We start from the raw sequence: 25,002 nt of genomic DNA on the forward strand, positions 1-25,002 counted from the left end.
CACCTAGGGGGTGTGTCCATGACAGGCTGGACTTGTAGGAAGTGGTTTGAATGATGCTGGCTGTCATTCAACCTGGGAGGAGGGGTGACATCTAGTTTTTTTTTTGTTGGGTGAAAGCTCACGATGGAAGGTTCGTATTGCTGCATTTTTGGGCAATATATTTTTGAAGTGGGATTCTAAATAACCAAAAATGTTCACACAAAAATAGAAGCTTCTTAAAAATGACCTTCAAGGAGAACTATGGGGTTAGGGCTGTTATTGGCTGGATCTCCAGGTAGGAAACTGTAACAGAGGAAGAAAACACGATTTGCTCAACTGTATATAGCGAGGCATGATGTCAGACCTACTGAAAAGTAGATTTTGAGTTTTAAAGGAGAACTATGGGGTCAGTGTTTTCCCCATAGTTCTCCTAAGGGTAACGGGAGGAGACAAACTAGCCTCCTCCCGTCACCCTAGGCTCAGTATATAGGGAGCTACAGCTACAGGGTCAGTGCTGGAGAATCCAGTCCCTCCCCTGTCACGGCTCTCTGCAGGGATAGATCGAGAAGTGAGCGAGCGCCGGTATGTGTTCACTCGCTTCCCGATCTACTGAGCCGACCTGTGACAGTTTCATAGTCACAGGTCGGCTCGAGCTATGAGGTGAAGTGAAAGTCACTCACCTCATAGTTCTCCTTTAACGTGTCCAAATATTTCGGGAGGCAATCTAGTCCTCGGGTTACAGTCAGGTTTCACCAACACATACGGACGCTGGTAAATCTGGTTCGCACGCCCAGGAAGCACACAGAAAACCGCATTGTGTGCGCCCCCTCGTTCGTTGTGTCCGCTCTCCTCGGGTCCTGCCATCTGATGATCTCTTTCGCTCGACTGTTACGCATTAGCTGAATGTTTCTGTGTTTTGTTTTTTTTATACTGACAATATTTAAGTTGTGTTTTATTTAATTCATGTTATTAATGTTTTCATGGTGAATTTTCTCCGTGGCGCCAGCCGCTCGCGGCGGAGGCTTCTTAAAGCTTGGTCATGGAGTTCTGTGGCCTGACCGACGGCCTCCCTGCTGGAGACTGCTGTGGACGTCGCGCACGGTGGCCCCCGGAATCGGAGAGCTTATATGTGGAAGGCTGAGGATTCTAATGGTCTACCAAATCTTATGACTGTGTGCCGATTCTATAAACATCATTTGGCAATAACATTTTGTCTTGGATGAAGAAAACCGGTCTCTTTGTTTGTCATTATTTTGGGGTAAACTAAAGACAAAGTTCAGTTTCTCAGACTAGACGACAACCCCCCCTCCCCCCCTCCCCCTTAGTGTATAGATCATAAAAACCTTTATCAGTTCTTGGATGGTTGGTATCGGCCACAGTGTGTGTACGCTATGTTCCCCTATACACAACGGTGACGTGCGGTACCTTCGGTGCTGGGTGAGGCATTCCCCCTGCCCGCCCCCAGCCTGACGAAGCCCCAACCGGGTCACCCATGTGCGGAGGAGGAAGTGAGGAGACGGGGGAGCCTCCCTGTCCCTCGCTTGCTTGTCACTGGCGAGGCATTCAGATCGATGTTCTCAGCGCAGTGGTGTCACAAGGGGGGTGCGGCCCGCACCCGGGTGACACCATTGGAGGGGTTTGAGCACCCAATTCTTGAAGGGATTTATGCGGTCAGGAGTGCGATGGGACCATGGACTATCAACCATTGGAGGGGTGACAACAAAATGACTTACAGTCATTTTGGTGTCGAGCGTGCGCGATGACGTCTCGACGGGGTGACACTCTGTTACCGCTCCAGGTGTCACCCAGCCTCGGGATGCCCTTGACTCGGCGCTTTCTTTTGTTTGATTGGGCAGCTTTGCCATTGGTCCAAACCATCCACAGAGCTCATGCCTCTAACATAGAGTAGAGGCTGTTGCAGCTCTGGCCTCACTAGGTTAGGTGACACAAGCAGTGGGGAGGAAGCCCGCTGCTGTCTAACCTAACTTTGCTGTCAAAATCCGGATGCAGCGCCGCCTGTAATTAATAAGCAGCACTCCGGCCATGACAGGTTACACGGCGGGGGGGGGGGGGGGGGAGCTCCGCCCCACCTGCCTCCCCTGACCGCACGTCCCCGGTACACAATATAGTGGACATCTATCACCTCTCTATGAGTTTGTTTCCTATTCCAAAACCAAAAGAATTAATATGGAGTTGTAACAGCATTCACCTGGGAAGGCTTTCCATAAGATTTTGAGTTTGGGGGGATTTGTGCCCATTCAGCTTTTGTGAGGTCAGGTACTGATGTTGGATGAGAAGACCCGGCTCACAATCTGCATTCCAATTCATCCCAAAGGTGTTCAGTAGGGTTGGGGTCAGGGCTCCATGCAGGACACGCGAGTTCCTCCACACAAAACCCATCAAACCATGTCTTTATGAAGCTGGCTTTCTATGCAGGGGACCGTCATGGTGGAACAGAAAAGGGCCTTCACCCAACTGCTGCCACAAGACTGGAAGAGGACAATTGTCTATGTGCCGTAGCATTACCAGTACCCTTCACTGGAGACACCTGACCTCAGTCATTTGGAGGGAGGCTCCATATACTTTAGGCCGTATTGTGTATTATGGTCAAGTTTCCTCATACTTTTGGGCATATGATGTATATTCGAGCTCTTAATGGTACCAACTCCTATCAAATGCAGCCTGCCTAGGACCACCCGCTCCTCTAGACTAACACCCACCCATAAAGGCATTGTGATATTTGAATAACTCCTTCCAAGAGCCGGCCCACTGCTTAGGATCGGGACTGAGGGCTCTTCAGAGTAGTACTGAGGCAAGGTTTGATCCGCCTGCATTGTATAGAGAAGCGCAGGGATGCCAGGATGACATCACTGGAACTAAAGTGAAGTATTATTTAGGTTTTATTTAATAATGTAATTGGCATGACGATGGGGGGGGGGAGGGGAGCAGCCAAGGAAAGCAAAGTATAGGCAGATTAAACTTCAGCTGTCCAAGCAGAACATAGAGGCCCATGGGAACCGTTACTTATATAGTCCGGATATGGATGGTCTTAAAATCATAAATCTTGAAATATTTCCATTTGATAGTGATGGATATCGATTATTAATAATAGGGATGCACCGATAACGGTTTTTCGATATCGAGTACAAGTACCGATATTTTTTTTTTCGGTACTCGCCAATACCGATACCGGAAGTCCCATTAAGGAAGCCAGACGCCATGTAATGACTCCCCACCTGGTTTCCTGATTAGCAGGGAAGACGTCTCCATGCTTCCTGATCACTAGAAGACAAGACAGCATGGAGCTGGCTTCCTGGCCAATCAGGAAGCCAGGCGCCGTGTAATGATGCGTTGCCCGGCTTCCTGATTGGTCGAGAAGCTGGCCAATCAGGAACCCGGCCAATCAGGAAATCACCAGATGATGAGACAGCATGGAGCCGGCTTTCTGGCCAATCAGAAAGCCGGGGGGCGTGTAATGACTCGCTGCCCGGCTTCCTGATACCGTAAGCTGAAAGGAGAACTATGAGGCGGGTGAAAATCACTCATCCTCATAGTTTGAGCCGACCGGTGACAAGGAAACTGTCACACGTCGGCTCAATAGATCGGGCAGTGAGAGAACACATACCGTCGCTCGCTCACTTCCCGATCATCTCCCTGCAGAGAACCGTGACTGTCACTCGCGGCTCCCTGCAGGGATTCCCCCGCTCCGATCCTGCAGCACTGACTGGCGGAACGGACGGGTACAGCTGGCTCTGCCTCTAGATAGGCAGAGCCAGCTGTCACTCACGTAGCTGGGTGGATCCAGACAGTAATGTCGGGATCCATCCCGGCTGTGGCGGTCTCAGTATACTGTAGCTGTAGCTCGCGATATACTGAGCTTTGGGTAACGGGAGGACGCTAGTTTGTGTCCTCCCGTGACCCTTAGGAGAACTAGGGGGTTAAACACTTACCCCATAGTTCTCCTTTAAGTATCTGGCCAGGCGTCGGAGCATTTGGGTGAGTATGAGTACTCGCCCAAATTCTCGGCACCAATACTTTAGGCCATATTGTGTATTATGGTCAAGTTTCCTCATACTTTATCGGTGCGCCCCGACTTTTTAATCTTCAAAATGAAAAACTAGCATGTGAAGTCAGAATGATCTGCCCTGACACCCAAATCTACGCACTATTCACAGACACGGACACCAGGAACACGGGTATATGAAGCTTTAATATTATCACCAACACAACGTATTGCACTTAGTGCCATATGGGCCAAAATATAAATATCAATAACACACAGACAATGGTCACCAGCTCCGCCTTCCCCAAGAACATGTAGAAAAATAACAATATCCAGTAAAGGCAATGGAAGCCATCCAGTGGAATCCGCTCATTTCACATTCGAGATTCGGGGGCTTCCGGAGATGAATTATAACAAGGCACAGGTACGTCCTGACACCGTATGGTGCCTATCACCCAGTTAGCTTATACCGTATCCACTAATGATATGTCCCCTTCAAGGAATCAGTACACCAAATAATGAGTGTGGATTGGCTTCTTGTATCTTCCACCTTCTGAAGACCTAAAACATCTCCTTGACCCGTTCAGCTTCTCCTGCTGTGCAATATACAACAGACCCCTTCATAACAGCAGAAAAAGGGGTGGCGTCTCAAGAGGGGTTACACCATGGCCTAAGTGTTACTCTCATGACAGGTCTCCTTTAAAGCCTTACTCTAGTTATAACAGTCTTTGGTTTTCAATACCTGGAAGGCTTATATGGCTACCACCTCAATGGGTAGATTTTCTTTCACTTCCTGTCACAGGGACACTAGAAGAAAATGTGAGGTGTCACCAGAACAGAAAGACATAGAGAGCAATACACACCTAACAGATGGTCTACCCTAAGGGATAGGCAACCTCGGCACTCCACCTGTTATGGAACTTCAAGTCTCATGAGTGGTTGAAAGACTGTGACAGCCACAGGCATGACTCTCGGAGGCAAGAAGGGATTTGTAGAATCAGTGCAGCTGGAGTGCCGAGGTTGTCTACCCCTTCTCTAACCCTTCCCTATCTCCATTGGCATGACCAAAGCCATAGCAGCCCACATGGGGTGGAAGGGAACTCCATTAGGGTGGCTGTTGAGGCAAATTAAACATAGGAAATGTGTGTGCATGTGAAGATAACACATGTCCATCACTGTAATATTAACCCCTTATAGCCAGCAGCCGCTGACCCCTCACAAGTTCGTAGTGCCGGGTGGGCTTCTCCGTTATCACTGTGATTGGCTGTCACAGTGATATTTTGATGAGGAGCCAGCAACCGACCGCAATCGGTGAGTTGGAGCTGTCAGTGCGGTCACTGTGCTGGAGGTGCTGAGTGAGCGTGTTGCCAGTACAAAGGGTGCTGGCTGTACACATATATGTGGCAGCTTCGTTAAGGATTGCAGAGGATGCGCCCTGTGACATTTCCAGTCCACAAGAGCTGACGCAGGACATGCTGGAGGAGACTTATTTATCTGTCTTAGTAGTGTAGGAGTAGTGTAGGTTAAATTGCTCTCAGAGCTTCTGGTCATCCCGGCCAGCACTGAAACTAACCCTGTATGTCTAACGCAGTCTTCCCCAGGCTGTAAATATCCCGGTGTTTCTGCTCAGCTAAAAACTGACAGATGACTGGAAACAAAACCCCACAGCCTAAGACCCAACCTATAAAAAACGGGTTCCTTTCACTTAGAATATCCAACTCATTATCCTTATTCTTGGTGTTTATCAGATCGTTTTGGGTTTCAGTCCCTTCTGCAGCTGATCTTTCTACAAGTCTCTATCTCAGATCTGAAGGTACTGAGTCCAACAGATGTCTGGAGTCCCTGGAGGACTATACTCCGGTCTTAATGGCCAAGGCCAGGTAGACATGATGGTATGAGATCTCCTGTTATGAGACCTTGATGCTTCCTGGATCCAGATAGACGTCTGGAGACCTTCTTGTACGAGAGATCCAAAAGTCTTCCGAAAGACCTCGCTGAACTGGGACCGATTTCAGTGAACACAGAGGCCTGTCATAGAAAAAGAGAAGCATGTAAGTAGCAGACATGTAAGCTGCGGAAAAATTTGTTTCTGATATTTCAGGATTCGGATCCGAAATTCAATTCGGTCCGGGTTTCAGATTTGGAGGAAATCCGAATTTTCGTTCGTTTCGGATGAGTTTACAAATATTTGTTATGACTACCACAGAAAACCACATACAGATATTAATACTAAAGCTGAGGCTCCCAGACTCGAATGGCATTTGGGTCACGCTCCAATCAGAGAGTGTAGTGCGGTCCTAACTCTAACCTATGAGAGTCTCCATCTTGGAGCACATGTGGCAAAAGATAAGGAGGTTGGACTGCCTCCTGGCGTACCTGCACCCAATTTAACTTTTTGTCACATGTGCTCCAAGATGGAGACTCTCATAGTTTAGAGTTAGGACCGCACTACACAGAGGGGCCTTGACGTGGCTGTGCGGCTTTCACATATTCTGCAGGAGACGTGTATCTAAACCTCTGTTTTTAACCTCAGCGGTGAGACAAGTTTTTTTTTGCATGCTGGCTGGCTAATGTGCTGGGAAACCTTTTGCTGTCAGTCTGTTACATATGGCCCTGTTGGAGTCTACAAGCAGCCGTGCTGACACATATTGCACAGAGCAATGACATGCAGCTGATGCAGGAGTACGTACATGTAGATATGAAGTGGCTGAAAGAGGGTGAAGAAGATCAGTATCACTGAGATGCAAAAAAGGATTTTAAAGGTGAAAACAATATTTTATCCATTATAAAGGTTGAAGAGGTTTTTTTTTTTATTACCTGGATGGACTCTGGAGCTGTTCCTGAAGGAGAAACCAGATGAAGAATAAGTCCCAGTGTCTCAGCCAATCTTAGGACATCCAGCCATGACGTCTGAGATTATCGCCCCTTTACTGGAGCAGATGACGACTTCCAATTCTTTTGCTGCACGGCTCGGAAACTAATGAGCAAAGTACACTTCTACCTAGAACTGACACAAATCTACTCGTTCCTGTTGATGAAATGAATAGGATTCTCTTTGAATGGCAAAGTATATGAATGATACGCCTCTTTAGTTGGGTCTTTCTGTTTCCATCTGGCCAGTTGGATACTTCAAGAAGAAGGGCGGAGAACTTATTGTATACTCTCATCATAGACATTTCCATAACGTCCTCCATTATGAAAATTCATAGTCGATGTTTCACAAGATATACACGATGAGGCCAAATGTATGCGGACGCCCCTCCAAATGATGGAGCTCAGGTGTTTCCAGTGAAGGGAACTGTTAGCACTACAGTGTGCAAGGACATTGTAGACAACTATCCACTTGTTGGGACAGTTTTGTGAAGGCCCTTTTCTGCTCCAGCATGGCTGTGTTCCCGTGCACAAAGCCAGCTCCATAAAGACATGGTATATCTAGTTTGGTCTTGAGGAATTTGAGTGCTGTGCACAGAAGCCTGACCTTAACCTTACAGAACACCTTCGGGATGAATTAGCACACCAATTGTGAGCCCGGTCTTCTTCTCCAATATCAGTAACTGACCTCACAAATGGTCACAAATTTCCAGAGACACCCTCCAACATCTTTCTTGTGGAAAGCCTCCTCAGAAGAGTGGAGACTGTGACACCCAGAAAGGGAGGTCAATGCAAGTGGTCTGCAAAGAACTCTTAACTTTAACCCAACTGAGCACCTTTGTGATGGATTGGAACACCAACTGCGAGACAAGGCTTCTTGTCCAACTTCAGTACCTGACCTCACAAACGCTCTTTGGGCAGAATGAGAACAAATTCCTTCAGACAAACTACAACATTTTGTGAATCCTTCCCAGAAGAGTCAAGGCTGGTGTGGACTTCAAAAAGGGGCAAGCTTCATAATAATGGCCATGGTTTTTTAATGGGATGTCCAACAAGTCCATATAGGTTTGATGGTCAGGTGTCCACAGATGTTTGGTCATATAGCGTACATTTCAATTCTAGATGACAGCATGTGTAAAACTAGAGAGGTAAGCGACCTTCCAGGTGGATCCAAGTCCGCCGTGAATTCAGGAAGGTGGACATTCAGATGTGCGGTGGATTTTTTCAAGTATCGGAGGTTGATGTGACTGCGATTTGAACACGACGGAGAAGTCACATTACAAGAAACAATGGAAGCCATCAGAGAAATTCGCTTCAGATTTGTCACGAGTGGCTCCTGACTCTGTGAATGGCGGCAGGAACTGCAAGATGGCTGTCCCCTAGCTTAGCTCCAGTTGCATCCATATTTCATCTTTACGTCTTTTGGAACCGAACCCAAGAAATTGTAGCCCATCAGTGAACACAGCGGCACATATATTCAGCGATTCATATTTCTAAATTCAAGAATGAATCTTGCAGGCCGTTGTTGACCACGGACTGAACTGCTAACTTCTCAAATGATTCTCTGAACTGCAAATATCTTACCGGATTCCTCAGAAAATGTCTTCCAATAAATTTTCGCTACGTAGTATTTCAAAAATAAATATTTCACAACTTGTGAGATTAAACATTGTATATATGGGTTGTTTTTTTTGCATGTTCTTCAGTCTTTGGCATCGTTTGAGTGTTTTCCTTGTTATCAACCACAGTGGCTCAATGAGAAATCATTGATGTGTCTACTCTTCGTATGAACAAGGCCCTGCTGCAACGTCCGCCTGGAGCTCAGTAGTTTGGTACTCTGCCAGCAAGGTGTGTCCGCTGGTGGGTCTTTAAGTGGTGGGACTGTACAAAGCTCTTGGAGCACAGCGTGCACTTGTACGGCCGTTCACCGGTATGAATCCTCTGATGAACCTTCAGGATGGAGTTTTTGATGAACTTTTTGCCACACACCGTGCATTGGTAAGGCTTCTCCCCTGTATGCACCCTCTGGTGGACCATTAGCTCATAGGGCTGCCGGAAAGTCTTTATGCAGTGACGGCAGTGGTACGGCCGTCCGCCGGTGTGGCCGATCTGGTGTCGGAGGAAACGGGGGAGGTCCGAGAAGGTTTTAGTACATTCGCTGCACTGGTAGGGACGGTCCCTCCTGTGCTGGGGAAGCGGCGACAGGATCCCCACGTGATTGTGCCATCCGTTCCATCGATAGAATGAGCCATCCAGGAAGTACTCTGTGCCTGGACCGTCTTCCAGCTCCGAGACCTCTTGCCGATTCTCTGTAGGATACAGAATGCAGCAACTAACAGTTACTTTTAGACATGATATCTTATACTATTTATTAAACAATAACCATAAGAAGTCATATTGTGCAAGAACTGCGCTATCTTCTGTGCAATGCAATTTGCTCCACAGGTCTCCTATGAAACGTCACTGTTTATCTTATGTGGATGGAAATAAGGTAACCACAACTAGCTGTACCCCCTCCCTGTACCATGGGATCTATAACTGTTTTACATCAATGAATTGTTTGTAAGTCTTCAAATTCATTATTTATACTTTTTGTTTTAATTTCTTATTTCTCCTTTATTTATTGGAAGACATAGCACAATAGACGTGAGGTATACTACCAGCTAAAGGAGGTTTAATCATTATGCAAATCAAAAGGGGCCAGCTTCCTCTACTAGGGTTCACCCCAACACCTCCTCCATAGTTTATCTGCTCCTCGAGAGGTTTATGACATGAAAATTCAGGTCAACTCTCCATTCTCTGTCAATGCTCATTATACTAGGGAGCTAAGTACTTCCTGGGCCTGCCGCCATCCAGCTTCAGTCTTACAGATTTGTGCTGCGACCTGGTCCTCCTTTCACATCTTCACCAAATATTATTGGGTGGATGTGGCTGCTTCGGTGGATTCCAACTTTGGCGATAAGGTCCTGAAGGCACTTTTGGGATAATGCATTGCTTTTTTGGGGTTGCACAGACTTGCTTCCTTACCTTGTTGGGTATCCTTGACGGACCCTTATTATGGGACTGCTCTTTGGCCTTGAAAAATTACTATGCTGCATCCTCCAGTGAATGAAGGAGCAAATACGATTTGTTTTACTCACAATCCTTACCTTTGATTTTTATTGGTCATTCACACCGTTCTACTAGTTCTTATTTTTTGTTGGCCTGTTGCCATGGTTAAGTTAAATTGTTGTGGCAAGGATGTTTTTTTTTTTTTTTTACCTTACTCTCTTGTCCTCCATTGCTTGCTACAACTGAGCTTTTGAGCAAGGGTAAGGGTATGGCCATTAGAGGTGTCTGGCTTATTTATGATTTGCATTCAATACCTCATGGTAAAAATTTAGGGATGCACCGATACCAATACTAGTATCGGTGGCGATACCGAGTATTTGGGCGAGTACTCGTACTTGCCCAAATGCTCCGATACCTTTCCCGATACTAGAACTTCCGGTCAGAGGAAGATTTCCTCTGACTGGCAGTGCCGCGAGGAAAGATGGAGCGGGAAAGCTGGCTCCATGATGTTTGGCTGGCTTGATGCTGATTGCCGGGAAGCTGGCTTCCCAGCCAATCAGGGTCGAGCCGGGCAAAAAAATCTGATACTATAGCGACACCACCCCCACCCTGCAGGTACCTAATTCTCCCTCACATAGATCCTTAGCATTCAGTTCCTCGGCCAGATCTGCCATCTCCTATGTGCACACTGCACAACGCTCACGTGATCAGCGTTCAACCTGCTACTGCGCATGCACAGGATTTCTGAATGAGAGCGCTGTGCAGTCTGCGCATGCACAGTAGCAGGCTGAGTGCCAATCACGTGGGCGCTGTACACAGGAGACATGGGGAGATCTTGGAGAGTGCTGGCCGAGGGACTGGTATGTTAATGAATGTGATACGGATCTATGTGAGGGGAATTAGGTGCCGGGTCGTGTCACCATATTGTCAGATCTGTTTGGCCGGCCTTGATGTCGATTGGCTGGGAAGCCGGCTTCCCGGCCAATCAGCATCTAGCCGGCCAAACAGAATGGAGTCGGCTTCCCAGGCAATCAAGAAGCCTTCCTGGCTTCCTGATTGCCCGGCAAGACGGCTCTATGCTACCGGAAGTGGCGGTATTGGTACTCGGTATCGACGAGTACCGAAATATAAGTATCGGTACTCGTACTCGATAACGAAAAACCGGTATCGGTGCATCCCTATAAAAATGCCTGTACTATGTTCTCCAATGAATCTGATAGAAAAAGATTTAATGCCGAGTACAAAAATCCCATTTTTACAAAGACACATTGGGGGGAATTTTTCAAAACTGGAGCAGACAAAATCTGGAGTAGATTTGCACTGCAACCAATCAGCTTCTCTGTCTCATTTTCAAATCTTACCTGAGCAAATTGAAGAGAAAAACTGCTCCAGATTTTGTCTGCTCCAGTTTTGATCAATTCTCCCCATTATATAATAGCTGATAGAGGGGCTGTGGAGCACTGAGTGTTGTTTAAATAAAGATGGAAGAAGCTATTTGCCTTCAGACTCTCTTTTTAACTAAAACTCTTTTAAGGAGGAGAACCCACTCCTCTGACTTACTTGCATGAAAATTAAACTCAAGAAACAAACGTTTTACAACAAAGCAGCTGAGGATCATGGTACACATGCCGCTTGGAAATGTTAATATGAAATATTAATGTGCAATATTCAGTATTCACCTACGAAAAATACACTACCTGGCCAAAAAAAGGTCACCACTTGGATTAAGCAAAGCAAATAGTTAAAGGAGAACTGTGGGGTTAAGTCTTTTCCCCATAGTTCTCCTTAGGGTGACGGGAGGACACAAACTAGCGTCCTCCCGTCACCCTAGGCTCAGTATATAGGGAGCTGCTGCTCTCGGTATACTGAGACGCCGCAGCTGAAGCGGATCCCGACAATTATGCCGGGATCCGCCCAGCTACGTGACTGACAGCTGGCTCTGCCTATCTAGAGGCAGTGCCAGCTGTACCCGCCCCCTCCCCCGTCCGTTCCGCCAGTCAGCGCTGGCGGATCGGAGCGGGGAGAGGGGAATCCAGTCCCTCCCCTGTCACAGCAGAGAGCCGTGACAGGATCGAGAGGTGAGCGAACGCCGGTATCTGTTCGCTCACCTCCCGATCTACTGAGCCGACCTGTGACAGTCTCATTGTCACAGGTCGGCTAGAACTATGAGGTGAGTGAAAAGCACACCCCTCCTAGTTCTCCTTTCAGAGCCTTTCATTGGACAATTAGTCTAGGTTCAACAACATTATGTCCCCAAAAATGAGGTCAGCTGCCTCCCTGAATATACCAAATTACCAGGTTTTTCCATCAATGGATTTTCTCTTCCCTGATGGCACATTCCAAGATGACAATGTCGGGATTCATCGGGCTCAGATTGTGAAAGAGCGGTTCAGGGAGCATGAGGCATCATTGTCACACATGGATTGGCCACCACAGAATCCAGACCCTAACCCCATTGACAATCTTTGGGATGTGCTGGAGAAGACTTCATGCCGTGCTCCGACTCTCCCATCATCACTACAAGCTTATCGAAACCATGCCATGGTGAATGAGTGCCATTATCAAAGCTAAAGGCGCTCCAACGAAATGTCCGTGTGTGACTTTTTTTTTTTTTTGGCCAGTCAGTGTATATAAAAATTAGGGCTGTTACTGATTACAATTTTCGTGTTCGGTTAATCAAATTTTTTAAAATCGATTAATTATAACGCACATACAGAATTCTTGTCTAAGCAACAATGGTAATGGGGACAGGGCCACACAAAGATGGAAAGGTGAATGTCCCCTGGAAGCTGCTCTGCTTTCCTGTGTATATGGGCCGGTTGGTTATTAAATTATCCACTCCATTTATTTTGTCATTTGAAATCCTTTTTTCTGCGCTGGCTACACACGCATGGAGAGCAACAGGACTGAATTTTAAAAAGTATTACAGAACTATTTTATATAACATAGTAACAGTAAGCAACATGGCAACAATACCTTTTTGTGCTGCTTCTGAGAACCTATTTTATACGGCTGATGCGTAAAAAAGTATAAAAAGTAAAATACTTCCCACCTCTTGCGTACGGCCCAGACCCTCCTCTATCTTCTTCTCCTCTTTTCTTTCCAGACCCTAACCGCTTTATGTTCTTTTCCCCCCATGTCTCCACACATGTATTGTCTACTGTCAGTGGTATCACTTTCCTGAACACAAGATTGCTCGTCTACCTAATTGCTCTCGAGCTCTGTATGTCTTAACCCATTGGTTCTCAACCTGTGTAACCTCAGGACCCACATTTGTCCTCGGTCATTAAGTTGCGACCCAAGTCGCACTGCAATGGAATGCACGGCATTGCAGTACTGGGTGTTCGGGTGCAGGCGATTGACCTGTGGGTGGGAGATGCATTTGTGGTGTCACTCAAATGAATGGCAACGCAATGCACCTTCCACACCAGAACTCGCAGTAGGTGCGATTGTGTGGTACAGCGCATTAATGGCATGGGGCTGAGCGATTAACGCATTGTACTTGTGTGAACAGACCCTCAAAAACACTGACAGACACACAAAACCACAGACACAATCTCACACACTCACAGACATTCGCACACACACACATGCACACTCCCAAAAAAATTATAATTGTTTTTCTTTTTTTTTTTAAGATCCACCCAGTCTCCCTACCTTATGAGAACTGGAGTGGATCCTCAGCTCCCTTGCGCACCCTGTAGAGGTGCCGGGAGCCAGAATGTGACATCAGTCCGGGCACCTCTACAAGGCACATGTGGGAGCTGTAAACAATGCACATATGGATGGAGCTCCCTTATGGTCATACTTCCAGCCCACCCCACCCCAAGCTGACACACAGGGCCAGGCAGAATATTTTGAATGGCTGCTCGGCGCGAGAACTGACGGTGCTGTGCTAGGGGGAAGGCTGAGGAGTCTCTTGCCTAGAAAAGTGGAAGGCATGTGGCCAAATCAGATCAGAAATTTCCTATATACTATTCAGACGGTGGCCATCCGTCGACTCCTGATGCACCCAACCTATTACTATGGATTAGCGGTAAGGAGTGCAATGGGTACATGGACTGCCACTGAACATGGGGTCGCGACCCACTTTTGGGTCACGACCCACCAGTTGAGAACCAAGGTCTTAACCCTTGTTTTGCTTCCTAACCCCACAAACGCTGGGGTCATGTCGCATGCTGTATTTCGAACTCCGTCCAGTGGATAACTGTCTGGGTATTCCAGGAATTTAGATATATATAAGCGATCGGAGGTGTGCTTTGTTTTCGTGCCGAGTCCCAAAGGCTGCGACTCAGAACCCCAACAGCCAATACTCTCCGTCACGCCAACCTAGCAACTCACCAAGACCAACCTTGTGTTCCTCTACTACTGTAACATTTCACATGTGATGCATGTTTTTTTATGTATGGATGCCCTGAGTTTTGCAGGCATCAGTTGGCAATGTAAACTGTACTTGTATATTTGCACTGTTAATTTCAATAAAAAATTATTTGACAAAAAACAAAAAACAAAAGCCAAATCCAAGTTGGCTATCTTGATTTTGGAAAAATTGGTAGTCAAATGCCAATGCTTAATGGAGTTCCATTCACGTGTCTCTGCTTATGCTGTATGAGGTCAGCTCAGCCCTCTGCAGTATTGTACTGCGAGTCCAGGCCAGTGTGATGATGCAACACTAGGGGGGTGTGTCCATGACAGCCAGGGCTCACAGAAAGTGGGTTGAATGATGCTGGGTGACCCCAAAGAGAACCGGTGTTGGACTTGCTGTGGTGAGTCTGTGGAGTACAGAGCTGGAGAGGAAGTTATTACTGCAGTGGGGTCTTCATAACACAGCTGGTCAAATTATTTCCAAAATAGATAAATAAAACTGGAATTCCGCTTTTTAACCTGGCTGTATAATATGGCTTCCAGATATTTTTCTAATTATCTGACTTATTAGGAAATCAATTTATAACATAACAAACACGTCTACTGTGTTGTCAGTTGCTCACCATAGACAATAACAAGGGGCATTATCAGTAGGGAACACCAGACGCTAGCCCAAAATTTTCAATCTGTATCCAATATACCAGGGATGTCCAAACTGCGGCCCTCCAGCTGTGGTGGAACTACGAATCCCATGAGGCTTTGCAAGATTCTCACAGCCACAGACATGACTCCCGGAGAGATGCTTCATGGGATTTGTCGTTTCACCCACAGCTGGAGGGCCGGAGTTTGGACATCCCTGCAATATACAGTCATTCCGAGGCAGAAGTGTAGCAAATTCTTTTGTACGCAACAATCATTCTCCGTGCACGGCCAACCTCAGACTGACTTCCCTAGTAGCCACATTTCCGGTGATGGTATTGAACTTTTTTGGATAACTTATATTTGACTTTTGGTTGCGTTGCATTGACTGTGAATAAAATGTCAACTTTGAGCCTCCGTACAACCTATAATTGAACATCAACGGCGGCAGGTGTCACCTTGGTTGGACCGCTCGCTTGCTTCTCTTGCTTCAGCTGCCCGGTTTGTCCACATTTCCGTCATCTCTTGGAGCCTCACGGCGACGTCGCTGTCTAGAGAGGAATGTTCAGAAATCAGATATACAATAAGCCAAATAGCAGGATTTTCACATAACATAAAGACACTGAGACTGGACTTGGAACAATAGAGAAGGAGATGGTGTATTGGCCCCCAAAAAAGTAGAGAATATTGCCCTGAACTGAGGAAAACACAGTCACTTCCTGTCCCCCAGACAACATGGAGTGAGAACAACTATGGTCAAAGTGAAGGGAAAATCTCTCCTTAAGCTGATCAAGATAAACTTTAATTGGCTGATCAGGGCCGTCCCTATAAGGGCGCAGCGTCAGATGGCACCTCACTGGTTCACGTGGGGAGGGGGGACAGTTGTGCCTGTCGACCTTTTCCGCCCAGAGCGTCACAGGTTGCTAAGAGCTCTTAGCAACTTTTGACCACCTGGGCGATGTCCCACCCAACTCACTGACGTCACTGGTTGCCAAGTGATGAGAGGGATGCTCTGGTTTGTGTCCTGCCCAGCTCCAGGCAGTGATGTCCGTGAGCTGGGCAGGATGCCGTGCACCACTATCGTCCCCCATCTACCCCCCGTACATGTACATCCACCATGAGCCCTCAGCTGAAACCATCGAGTAACTAACACCGTCGTATGGAACATGCGCCAAGAGTAACTAACCCCCTCCCCAACAATGTGCATCATGAGAACCACCTTTCTCCCCAGCCTCAGGGGGCAAGACATCTATGGACGCCCCCCTGGGGCTGATGTATGAAGACTTTATGCCCGGTGAATGCCATTCGCATAGCAATGCTGCCGCTAAATGGAGCCGAGGAGCATAGATAACTCCTACGCTTCCCAGCTCCATTTAGCGCGATTAATGACATGCAAACATCCTTTGCCCTTCAACACGCTGGGCGAAGCTTCTTAAATCAGCCCCTAAGTGAGTCACAAACACAGGCAGCTGGTCTGATCATGCTGTGCCAAATCAGAAAAGAAAATTGGGAGCCAGGAGGCTGCTGCAGATGGCCCTTATGTCATAGAGGGAAATATAAGACATATTTAAATGATGAAGCACTTGAAAAACATAGGCAGATGATCTGACCATGTTGTGTCTTCCCAGAAAATAATTCTTGTTGGCAAGGAGGAGCCATTAAGACATTACAGGTAGCTCTTAGGTCATCGGGAAATAAACTGGTCCCGAACAGTTGTTCTAACATATACAACTGATGTTCCACCTGAAAGTGGTCATCTGGCAAACATCTGCTGGACCCACAGCCAGATTGGCAAGACATTTGTCCATCTGCGGTCAGCTTGGGCTGGCTCTTCTCCCAGATGTAAAACTGTGTAGAAGGCTTTTGATCTCCTAAATTTAAACAAAGCATCCCAAATAGGTCCTCCCAACTCACTCTTGATGCTTCTTTGAAGCGAGGGTGGCCAGTTTGTTCAGTTTACTATGCAAACATAGACCTTCAGGAGCCTGGTGTAGTAGACTAGACCATGGAGTTGTATCCAACAGCAAGACCGCATAAAGCTTTGCCAGCACAACTCAACCGCTAAAATGCAGGTTTACCACAGGCACATGGAGGGATCCCTTGCGCATATTGAGAGAAGTATCCTGCGGAGTCTTGAAACCCTTCGGTAATAAACCTAAATTATAGTATATAGCCTGCTGAAAAATAAAGTAGTAGTGTGCCATCAGCAGGCAAAATGTGACCCCCTGAAGATGAATTCTACTCAGACTAAATCAGACCAATGTTTTCTTTGAGTTGGACATCTGACCGTAGGAGCTCAGAAACGAGTCTGTTGAGCTGGGCAGAGGGACATGGTCACTTTTATCAGGACTTTGTAATGGGATGAGGAAGTGGTCACTCAAGTGGGGCTCTGCATTTTGGCGTGTTAGGCCAGACCCGTAGCTAGCTCCTTTTGCGCCCGAGGCAAGTACAGAAAATTGTGCCCCCCAACAGACGTGTGCGGTATGTGACGTCATGAGCCTGCCTCCAGGATGGCGGCGCGCATGCGCAGAATGCGCTGGCGGCCGAATCCAAAATAGCCTAAAATGTGTTTGGTTTGACGAAACTAATGAAAACATTTTTCGTTTCCACTCATTTCGTCCGAAACTAATTTTTAGACTTTGCACATGTCTAGTAATATGTGCGCATGAGTGAGTGTGTGTGGAGGAGGAGGGGGGTTGTTTTTTTTTAATTCATATTTTTTACTGTTGGGGGACTTCAGGGAAATATTGGGGGTCTAAACAGATCCGTGACATTTCCCTTTTAAAATAGAAAAAGAGATTGAGGACACAGAGTCCTCTATTCATATGCCCCCTCTCAGCTGCGCCTGAGGCTAGTGCCTCACTCGCCCCATGGTAGCTACAGCCCTGTGTTAGGCTGACTACAGGACTGCAGGTAAGCTGTGCTTTAGCACTGCGTCCTACTCTTAACGTCACTGTAGGTACTGTGCATGTCTGTCAATGCCACCATGGGTCTAAACCCACGGTTAGATTGACAGAAAAGCACAGGAAGCAGGAAATCAGCATGGAGAATGGCGGGATCACCAGGTATTTAGAGTTCATTGTACATTCATTAGAGTTCAAAGTCCAATTCCAGTGTCACGAAACCGTGTACAGGTATCTCTACAGGGGAACCAAATATGTGACCACACCTCAGGTACCAAACAATTCCTGTGAACTATAGTTTATTAGAAAAACACCACAAACACATGCAACCCCATCACCACCCGCATGTAACATATGAGAGCCAAACAATATGGAACAACAAATCAGAGAGAGATAACAGGGCTGGGTATAACCTGGAGAGCAGGGCAACAAGAGGGGAGCCGGGAGACACAGATCGGGGGGCCTTAGGGGTAAGGGTCAGGAGTCAGGGTCCAAGGCAGGAACAGGATACTGGTTGCAGGAAACAGGACATGGCAACAATACTGTGGCACAGGCCTCACAGCAGGGAGAGGTTAAAGGAGAACTATGGGGTCAGGGCTTTTCCCCATAGTTCTCCTTAGGGTAACGAGAGGACACAAACTAGCGTCCTCCCGTCACACTAGGCTCAGTATATAGGGAGCTACAGCTCGTGCTATACTGAGACGCCGCAGCCGGAGCGGATAGCCACAGTGCCACCTGGAGGTGTTCTGGTCCCCGACATCCAGGCTCAGGACACTGTTCATTCCCTCCAGAGGAGCACCCATGAAAAAAAAAAATCTGTATACTAAGCTTTTTACCAAACCGTATACCAACCAAGACCAATATTGTTTTTTAAGATTTGTTAATCTTATATTCATGTATTTCATTTATTCCAATTGTTCGGCACCCACAACCTCAATGAAAATGCACCACGCTATTGATGGACACTTTTGTTTGGTTTGAATCCAAGTTGAACAGGACAAGTCGTGGAGAAAGGATTACATTTCATTGTGTAATAACGTTGATATAGAACACCAAAAACTGCGCCATGGGACAATGAAACCCCGGAGTGAAAATCCTTGCTAGGTTCTCATTGCAGTTGAGTTGAGACCTCTGCCATAAAGGTGTGTAGATGGGATGGCGTTCTAGAATATCCAACAATAATTTTGTAAGATGGCTCCCGAGAAGCCAAGTTTCTTGTTTCTTGAACAAGCCCCAAGCAGAGCAAAATAAACTGATCACCAAATCGGCACATTGAGTATCCACCCCAAAACAAAACACTCAACCAAAGCTGTGTTATCCCATATTTTCTTTTATTTTGGAATCGATTATTCATCAAACAATTCATAACTATTTTTATCACCTAAAAAAAAACATCACGAAGATCCATAAACTGGATAAGCAACAGAATAACAATGACCGAACACCAGAGTGTACGAGGTACTAAGTTATTTTCCGCTTCGCGGGGGCAGGTTGGTCAGTATTAGATCTGCTAATGCCCATCACCTGCCGCCTCAGCCCCGCATGGACCTTGGTGGGGTCTATAGTCCGAGCATTTGTTGACACGCACGATGACGGATGAATGGCCTCCACACCCTGTTGGATAATACTGCCCAGAGCAGCCAGTCCTTCCGTCTGCTGTATGTGAAGGAGGCTCAGAGAGTAAGCAATCTGGGACAAGATGGAGTTCTGCTCCTGCATTAAGACGTTGGATTCCTGTTGGTGGGAGGACAAGTTGTGCAGAGTCCGGTTTAGCACGGAGAAATGGCGGTCCCGGGGCTCGGACTCCAGAGCTGGCTCTTGATCTTCCACTGTGTCTGAGCAGTGAAGCGGATTTACGGGTGAAACGATGGAAGGTTCTTCAGAAGAGTCCTTACTGGAGTCCTCCCCCATCTCCTGACACTCAGGGGAGAAGACACTGTTGGCCAAAGACTCCTGGTGGACCGGATCTACAGGAGGAGTGAAGACCACTTCTGCAGGGGACTCCCGATGGACTAACGATAGGGGAGGGAAGGACACGGTTACTGCCAAGGACTTCTGAAGGACAGAATCTATGGGAGGAGAGAAGGCGGTGTCTGCCGGGTTCTCGGGGTGGACCAGATCTACGGGATCTAAGCAGAAAGACATCATGTTACCAAAAATAACAGAGGCGCTCTTCTACACTTCATGTGCAGTACATCCGCAGCAACGCAACAAACTGTGACCATTGTATGTATCTGACCTGCGTCATACATGTGCTTTGTGTCCCTACTCCAAATTCCTGCCCTGGTTCTACAGAAGAGTAGATCGTAGAGGTCCGTTCATAACTGACTGAGCTCATCATTTTACATGGGGAACATCAGAGCCGGAGCTCTGAGGCAAGAACAGAAAATTGTGCAGACGTGTTATGTCACCCATCGCTGCACATGCACGGCGTCATGCGACGTAATGCTCCCCGCCTTCAGGATGGAGGCACGCATGCGCAGGCGGCCAAATTCAAAATAGCATAAAAAGTTTTTTCGTTTGACGAAACTAATGAAAACGTTTTTAGTTTCCGTTCATTTCGTCCAAAACAAATGTTTAGTCTTTGCACGTGTCTAATAATATATGAGCATGAGTGTGTGTGTGTGTTTTTTTTTACTGTTGGGGGGCTTCGTGGAAATATTAGGGGTCTAAACAGACCCCAGACATTTCCCTGTCCATACAGGCGGGGGAGAGCAGCGGGGGATCCGAGGAGAACCTGGTGCCTGTGCCGCTCCTCTTCTCCCTGCTGAGCCGCGGCTGTGTTGGCCGCCTGGCGCCCCTGTTGCCAATGGCGCCCTGTGCTCGCCCTGGCAACAGGGGCGAGGGGGCGCAACCAGGCCGGCCCTGGCTATGCCGCCTCAAAGCTGCGCCTGAGGCGAGTGCCTCACTCGCCCCATGGTAGCTACAGCCCTGGGAAATATCAACAGTGACAGTTCTGCCTGTACTGTCAGAATTCTGACTGAATGACACGAGGAAGCCATGTTCCTCAAGTTAGAGTCCTGCATTTTACCCGATTGTTAAGCTTTTTCGGTATCTGGAGAACACACAGAGAAGCGCGGCTCCTCCACGGCTCGGGAAAGGAAGGAGGAGAGCGCTGGCTGCTGGAAACACATCATAACTCCGACATGAGCCCATACAAGAAAAGATGGCCGCCCGCCGGATTCCACTGGGATAGCTCACCGAAGCCTGCACCTCCTCACTGGAGTCCCCACCCGAGGTCCACCGCCTCTGAAGCATTTGACCCGATCGCAGGCTTAGCCGTAGAGACTACGACACTATTAAAACGAAGCCCGTGATTGGGTGATACGCTTTAGAGGGGGTAGACCTTGGGCGGGACACCGGTGATGTGGTGCAGGCTTCGGTGAACCATCCCAGTGGAATCCGGCGGGCGGCCAGCTCTTCTTCTTCATGTCCGCTTTCCACGACACAGGTCAATGGGTGCTATTGTGATAAGTAATCATTCTTATGATGATCACAGACGGGATAGACGCAAGGAGGGGAATTTATCAAAAACTGGAGCGGCTGTGCGCGGCAACCAATCAGCTTCTCTTTTTTCATTTTCAAATCTTAACTGAACCAACTGAAGAGAGAAGCTGATTGGTTGCCGTGGGCAACTGCTCCAGATGTGATAAATTCCCCTCATTAAGGTTTGTTCATGTATAGGATTCTATAATACGACAATGATATGTGAGGTGAAGTCAACCCTTACAACCAATCGCTAGTCGTCTTTTATTGGGGGGGGCCTGATGACAACAGACCGTTGATATCTGAGGAGTTGCAGGAGGATTGGGTTCACCGCGGCTAACTAATCAACTGAATGTACTATTAACAAAAGGGCATTGTTGGGGGATAGAAAACAAAAAACCCCAAAACGCTTTGAGTGCTATTGGCAGCTACAACCAGAAGAGACTTCCAGAGATCATGTGACCAAGAACAGGAAGTCACATATCCAATACCTGTCACTAAGTGTAACCAATGCCGATAGAACATAACAACTCCACATACAGCCGGCGGGGGAGATGAGAAATGTTTCTATTGCCAATGAAAGCGCAAAACTACTCATCCCCTCGCTTGTTATCTCTCGTCTGGACTATTGCAACTCCCTCCTCATTGGCCGACCTCTACACAGGCCCCTCCCCCTTCAGTCTATCATGAATGCAGCTGCTAGACTCATTCACCTGACCAACCGCTCAGTGTCTGCAACCCCCCTCTGTCAATCCCTACACTGTCTTCCATCCCCCTCTGTCAATCCCTACACTGTCTTCCATCCCCCTCTGTCAATCCCTACACTGTCTTCCATCCCCCTCTGTCAATCCCTACACTGTCTTCCATCCCCCTCTGTCAATCCCTACACTGTCTTCCATCCCCCTCTGTCAATCCCTACACTGTCTTCCATCCCCCTCTGTCAATCCCTACACTGTCTTCCATCCCCCTCTGTCAATCCCTACACTGTCTTCCATCCCCCTCTGTCAATCCCTACACTGTCTTCCATCCCCCTCTGTCAATCCCTACACTGTCTTCCATCCCCCTCTGTCAATCCCTACACTGTCTTCCATCCCCCTCTGTCAATCCCTACACTGTCTTCCATCCCCCTCTGTCAATCCCTACACTGTCTTCCATCCCCCTCTGTCAATCCCTACACTGTCTTCCATCCCCCTCTGTCAATCCCTACACTGTCTTCCATCCCCCTCTGTCAATCCCTACACTGTCTTCCATCCCCCTCTGTCAATCCCTACACTGTCTTCCATCCCCCACCCCCCTCTGTCAATCCCTACATTGGCTTCCACTCGCCCAGAGGATAACATTCTAAATAATAACAACCACTTACAAAGCCATCCACAACTCCGCCCCCGGCTATATCTCAAACCTCGTCTCAAAATATCACCCTAACCGTCCCCTCCGCTCATCCCAAGACCTCTTGCTTTCCAGCTCCCTCGTCAACTCCTCCCATGCTCGCTTCCAGGACTTCTCTAGAGTCTCTCCCATCCTCTGGAATTCTTTACCCCAACCTGTCCGTCTATCTCCCACTCTGACTGCCTTTAGGTGATCCCTAAAGACTCATCTCTTCAGGGAAGCCGATCCCACCGCAACCTGACCACTCAACCATCCATCCCCACACAGCTCCCTCCTCATGTATCACTGGCCCCTCCCCTCTTAGATTGTAAGCCCTCAGGGGCGGGGCCCTCCTTACCATCTTGTCTTGTCTTGTATTGTGATTGTAATGTCTTCCTTATATTGTAAAGCGCTGCGCAAACTATTGGCGCTATATAAATCCTGTATAATAATAATAATATTGGGGGGCTTGTTGACAATGTCGGTATCTATAATACGAGGGGTCTGAGGTAGTTATTCCAAAGCAATTGGGTAACGGGAGGCACATGTGTGTAATGTAGGGATTTCTGGGCAAGAGGTGGGGTCTCTATGTAATGTAGGGATCTTTGGGTAATGTGAAGGGTCTCCGTGTAATGTAATTGAGCAATGGTAGGGTTCTCTATGTAATGTAGGGATGTTTGGGTAATGGGAGTGATCTTTGTGTAATGTAGGGACCTCTGGGCAATAGGAAGGATTTCTATGCAGCGTAGGTATTGATAGGTAATGGGAGGGTTGTCTGTCTAATTTAGTGATGTCTGCTTAATAGGAGGTCTCTGTGTAATGTAGGGATTACTGGGTAACGGGAGTGGTCTCTGTATAATGTAGATATCTCTGGGTAATGGGAAAGGATTCTATGTACGGTAGGGATGTCTGGGTAATGTGAGCTGTCTCTGTGTGATGTAGGGCTCTCTGGGTAATAGGTAGGGGTTGTTGGGTAATTGAAGGGCTCTTTGCATAACGTAGGGATTGTTGGGTACTGGGAGGTGTCTCCATGTAATGAAGGGATTGCTGCATAACGGAAGGGATTTCTGGGTAATGGGAGGAGTCATGGTGCTATGTAGGTATCTCTGAGTAATGGGGGGGGGGGGCGGGTTGCTATGTTATATTCGGATCTTTGGGTATTGGGAGGGGTTCTCTGTATAATGTAGGGATCTCTGGGTAATGGGAGGGGTCCTTACATAACGTAGGAATTGCTGGGTAAGGGGAAGAATTTCTATGTAATGTAGGGATCTCTGGGTAATGAGGGGTCCTTAAATAACGTAGGAATTGCTTGGTAAGGGGAAGAATTTCTATGTAATGTAGGGATCTCTGGGTAATGAGGGGTCCTTGTATAACGTAGGAATTGCTGGGTAAGGGGAAGGATTTCTATGTAATGTAGGGATCTCTGGGTAATGGGAGGGGTCCTTACATAACGTAGGAATTGCTGGGTAAGGGGAAGAATTTCTATGTAATGTAGGGATCTCTGGGTAATGAGGGGTCCTTAAATAACGTAGGAATTGCTTGGTAAGGGGAAGGATTTCTATGTAATGTAGGGATCTCTGGGTAATGAGGGGTCCTTGTATAACGTAGGAATTGCTGGGTAAGGGGAAGGATTTCTATGTAATGTAGGGATTGATGGCTAATTGGAGGGGGTCTATGCATATTGTAGGGAATCTCTGGGTAATGGGTTTAGTCTTCAAAGTGCTACCAAGTTAACTGAAGAAAAAATAAAATACTATAACAGATCCCTACCTGTAAAGTGCGCTAAAAACATCTTTCCAATCTCCAGAATGCACTCTGTGTATTGTTATTGCGGCTTTAAGACTCTTGTAAAGTGCAAGAAAAATAAATACTCTAATGGCATAAAAAAGTTGTATTAAAGAAGAACTATGGGGTCGGGGCTTTTCCCCATAGTTCTCCTTAGGGTAACGGGAGGACACAAACTAGCGTCCTCCTGTCACCCTAGGCTCAGTATACCGCGAGCTACAGCTCCCTATATACTGAGACGCCGCAGGTGAAGTGGATCCCGACAATTGTGCCGGGATCTGTCCAGCTGCGTGAGTGACAGCTGGCTCTGCCTATCTAGAGGCAGAGCCAGCTGTACCCGCCCCCTCCCCCGTCCGATCCGCCAGTCAGCACTGACGGATCGGAGCGGGGGGGAATCCAGCCCCTCCCCCTGTCACGGCAGAGAGCCGTGACAGGATCGAGAGGTGAGCGAACGCCGGTATGTGTTCGCTCACCTCCCGATCTACTGAGCCGACCTGTGACAGTCTCATTGTCACAGGTCGGCTAGAACTATGAGGTGAGTGAAAAGCACTC

General features: G+C 47.5%; 1 protein-coding gene across 1 annotated transcript in view; it reads right to left on the reverse strand.

The window, feature by feature from the left end:
- Positions 1–8,667: 8,667 nt before the first annotated feature.
- LOC108801363 (zinc finger protein 250-like) overlaps positions 8,668–25,002 on the reverse strand; it is a 43,748-nt gene continuing 27,413 nt past the window's right edge. The window contains exons 12-13 of the mRNA XM_018573291.1: positions 15,367–15,459; positions 8,668–9,162 (exon numbers count right to left, since the gene is read on the reverse strand). Coding sequence (XP_018428793.1) covers positions 8,675–9,162; positions 15,367–15,459 — 581 coding nt within the window. The 3' untranslated portion in view covers positions 8,668–8,674. The remainder of the gene's footprint in view (positions 9,163–15,366; positions 15,460–25,002) is intronic.

The sequence above is a fragment of the Nanorana parkeri genome, unplaced genomic scaffold (genome assembly GCF_000935625.1).
Source record: "Nanorana parkeri isolate BGI_ZX_2015 unplaced genomic scaffold, ASM93562v1 scaffold2319, whole genome shotgun sequence".
In the NCBI taxonomy this organism is placed as follows: Eukaryota; Metazoa; Chordata; class Amphibia; order Anura; family Dicroglossidae; genus Nanorana; species Nanorana parkeri.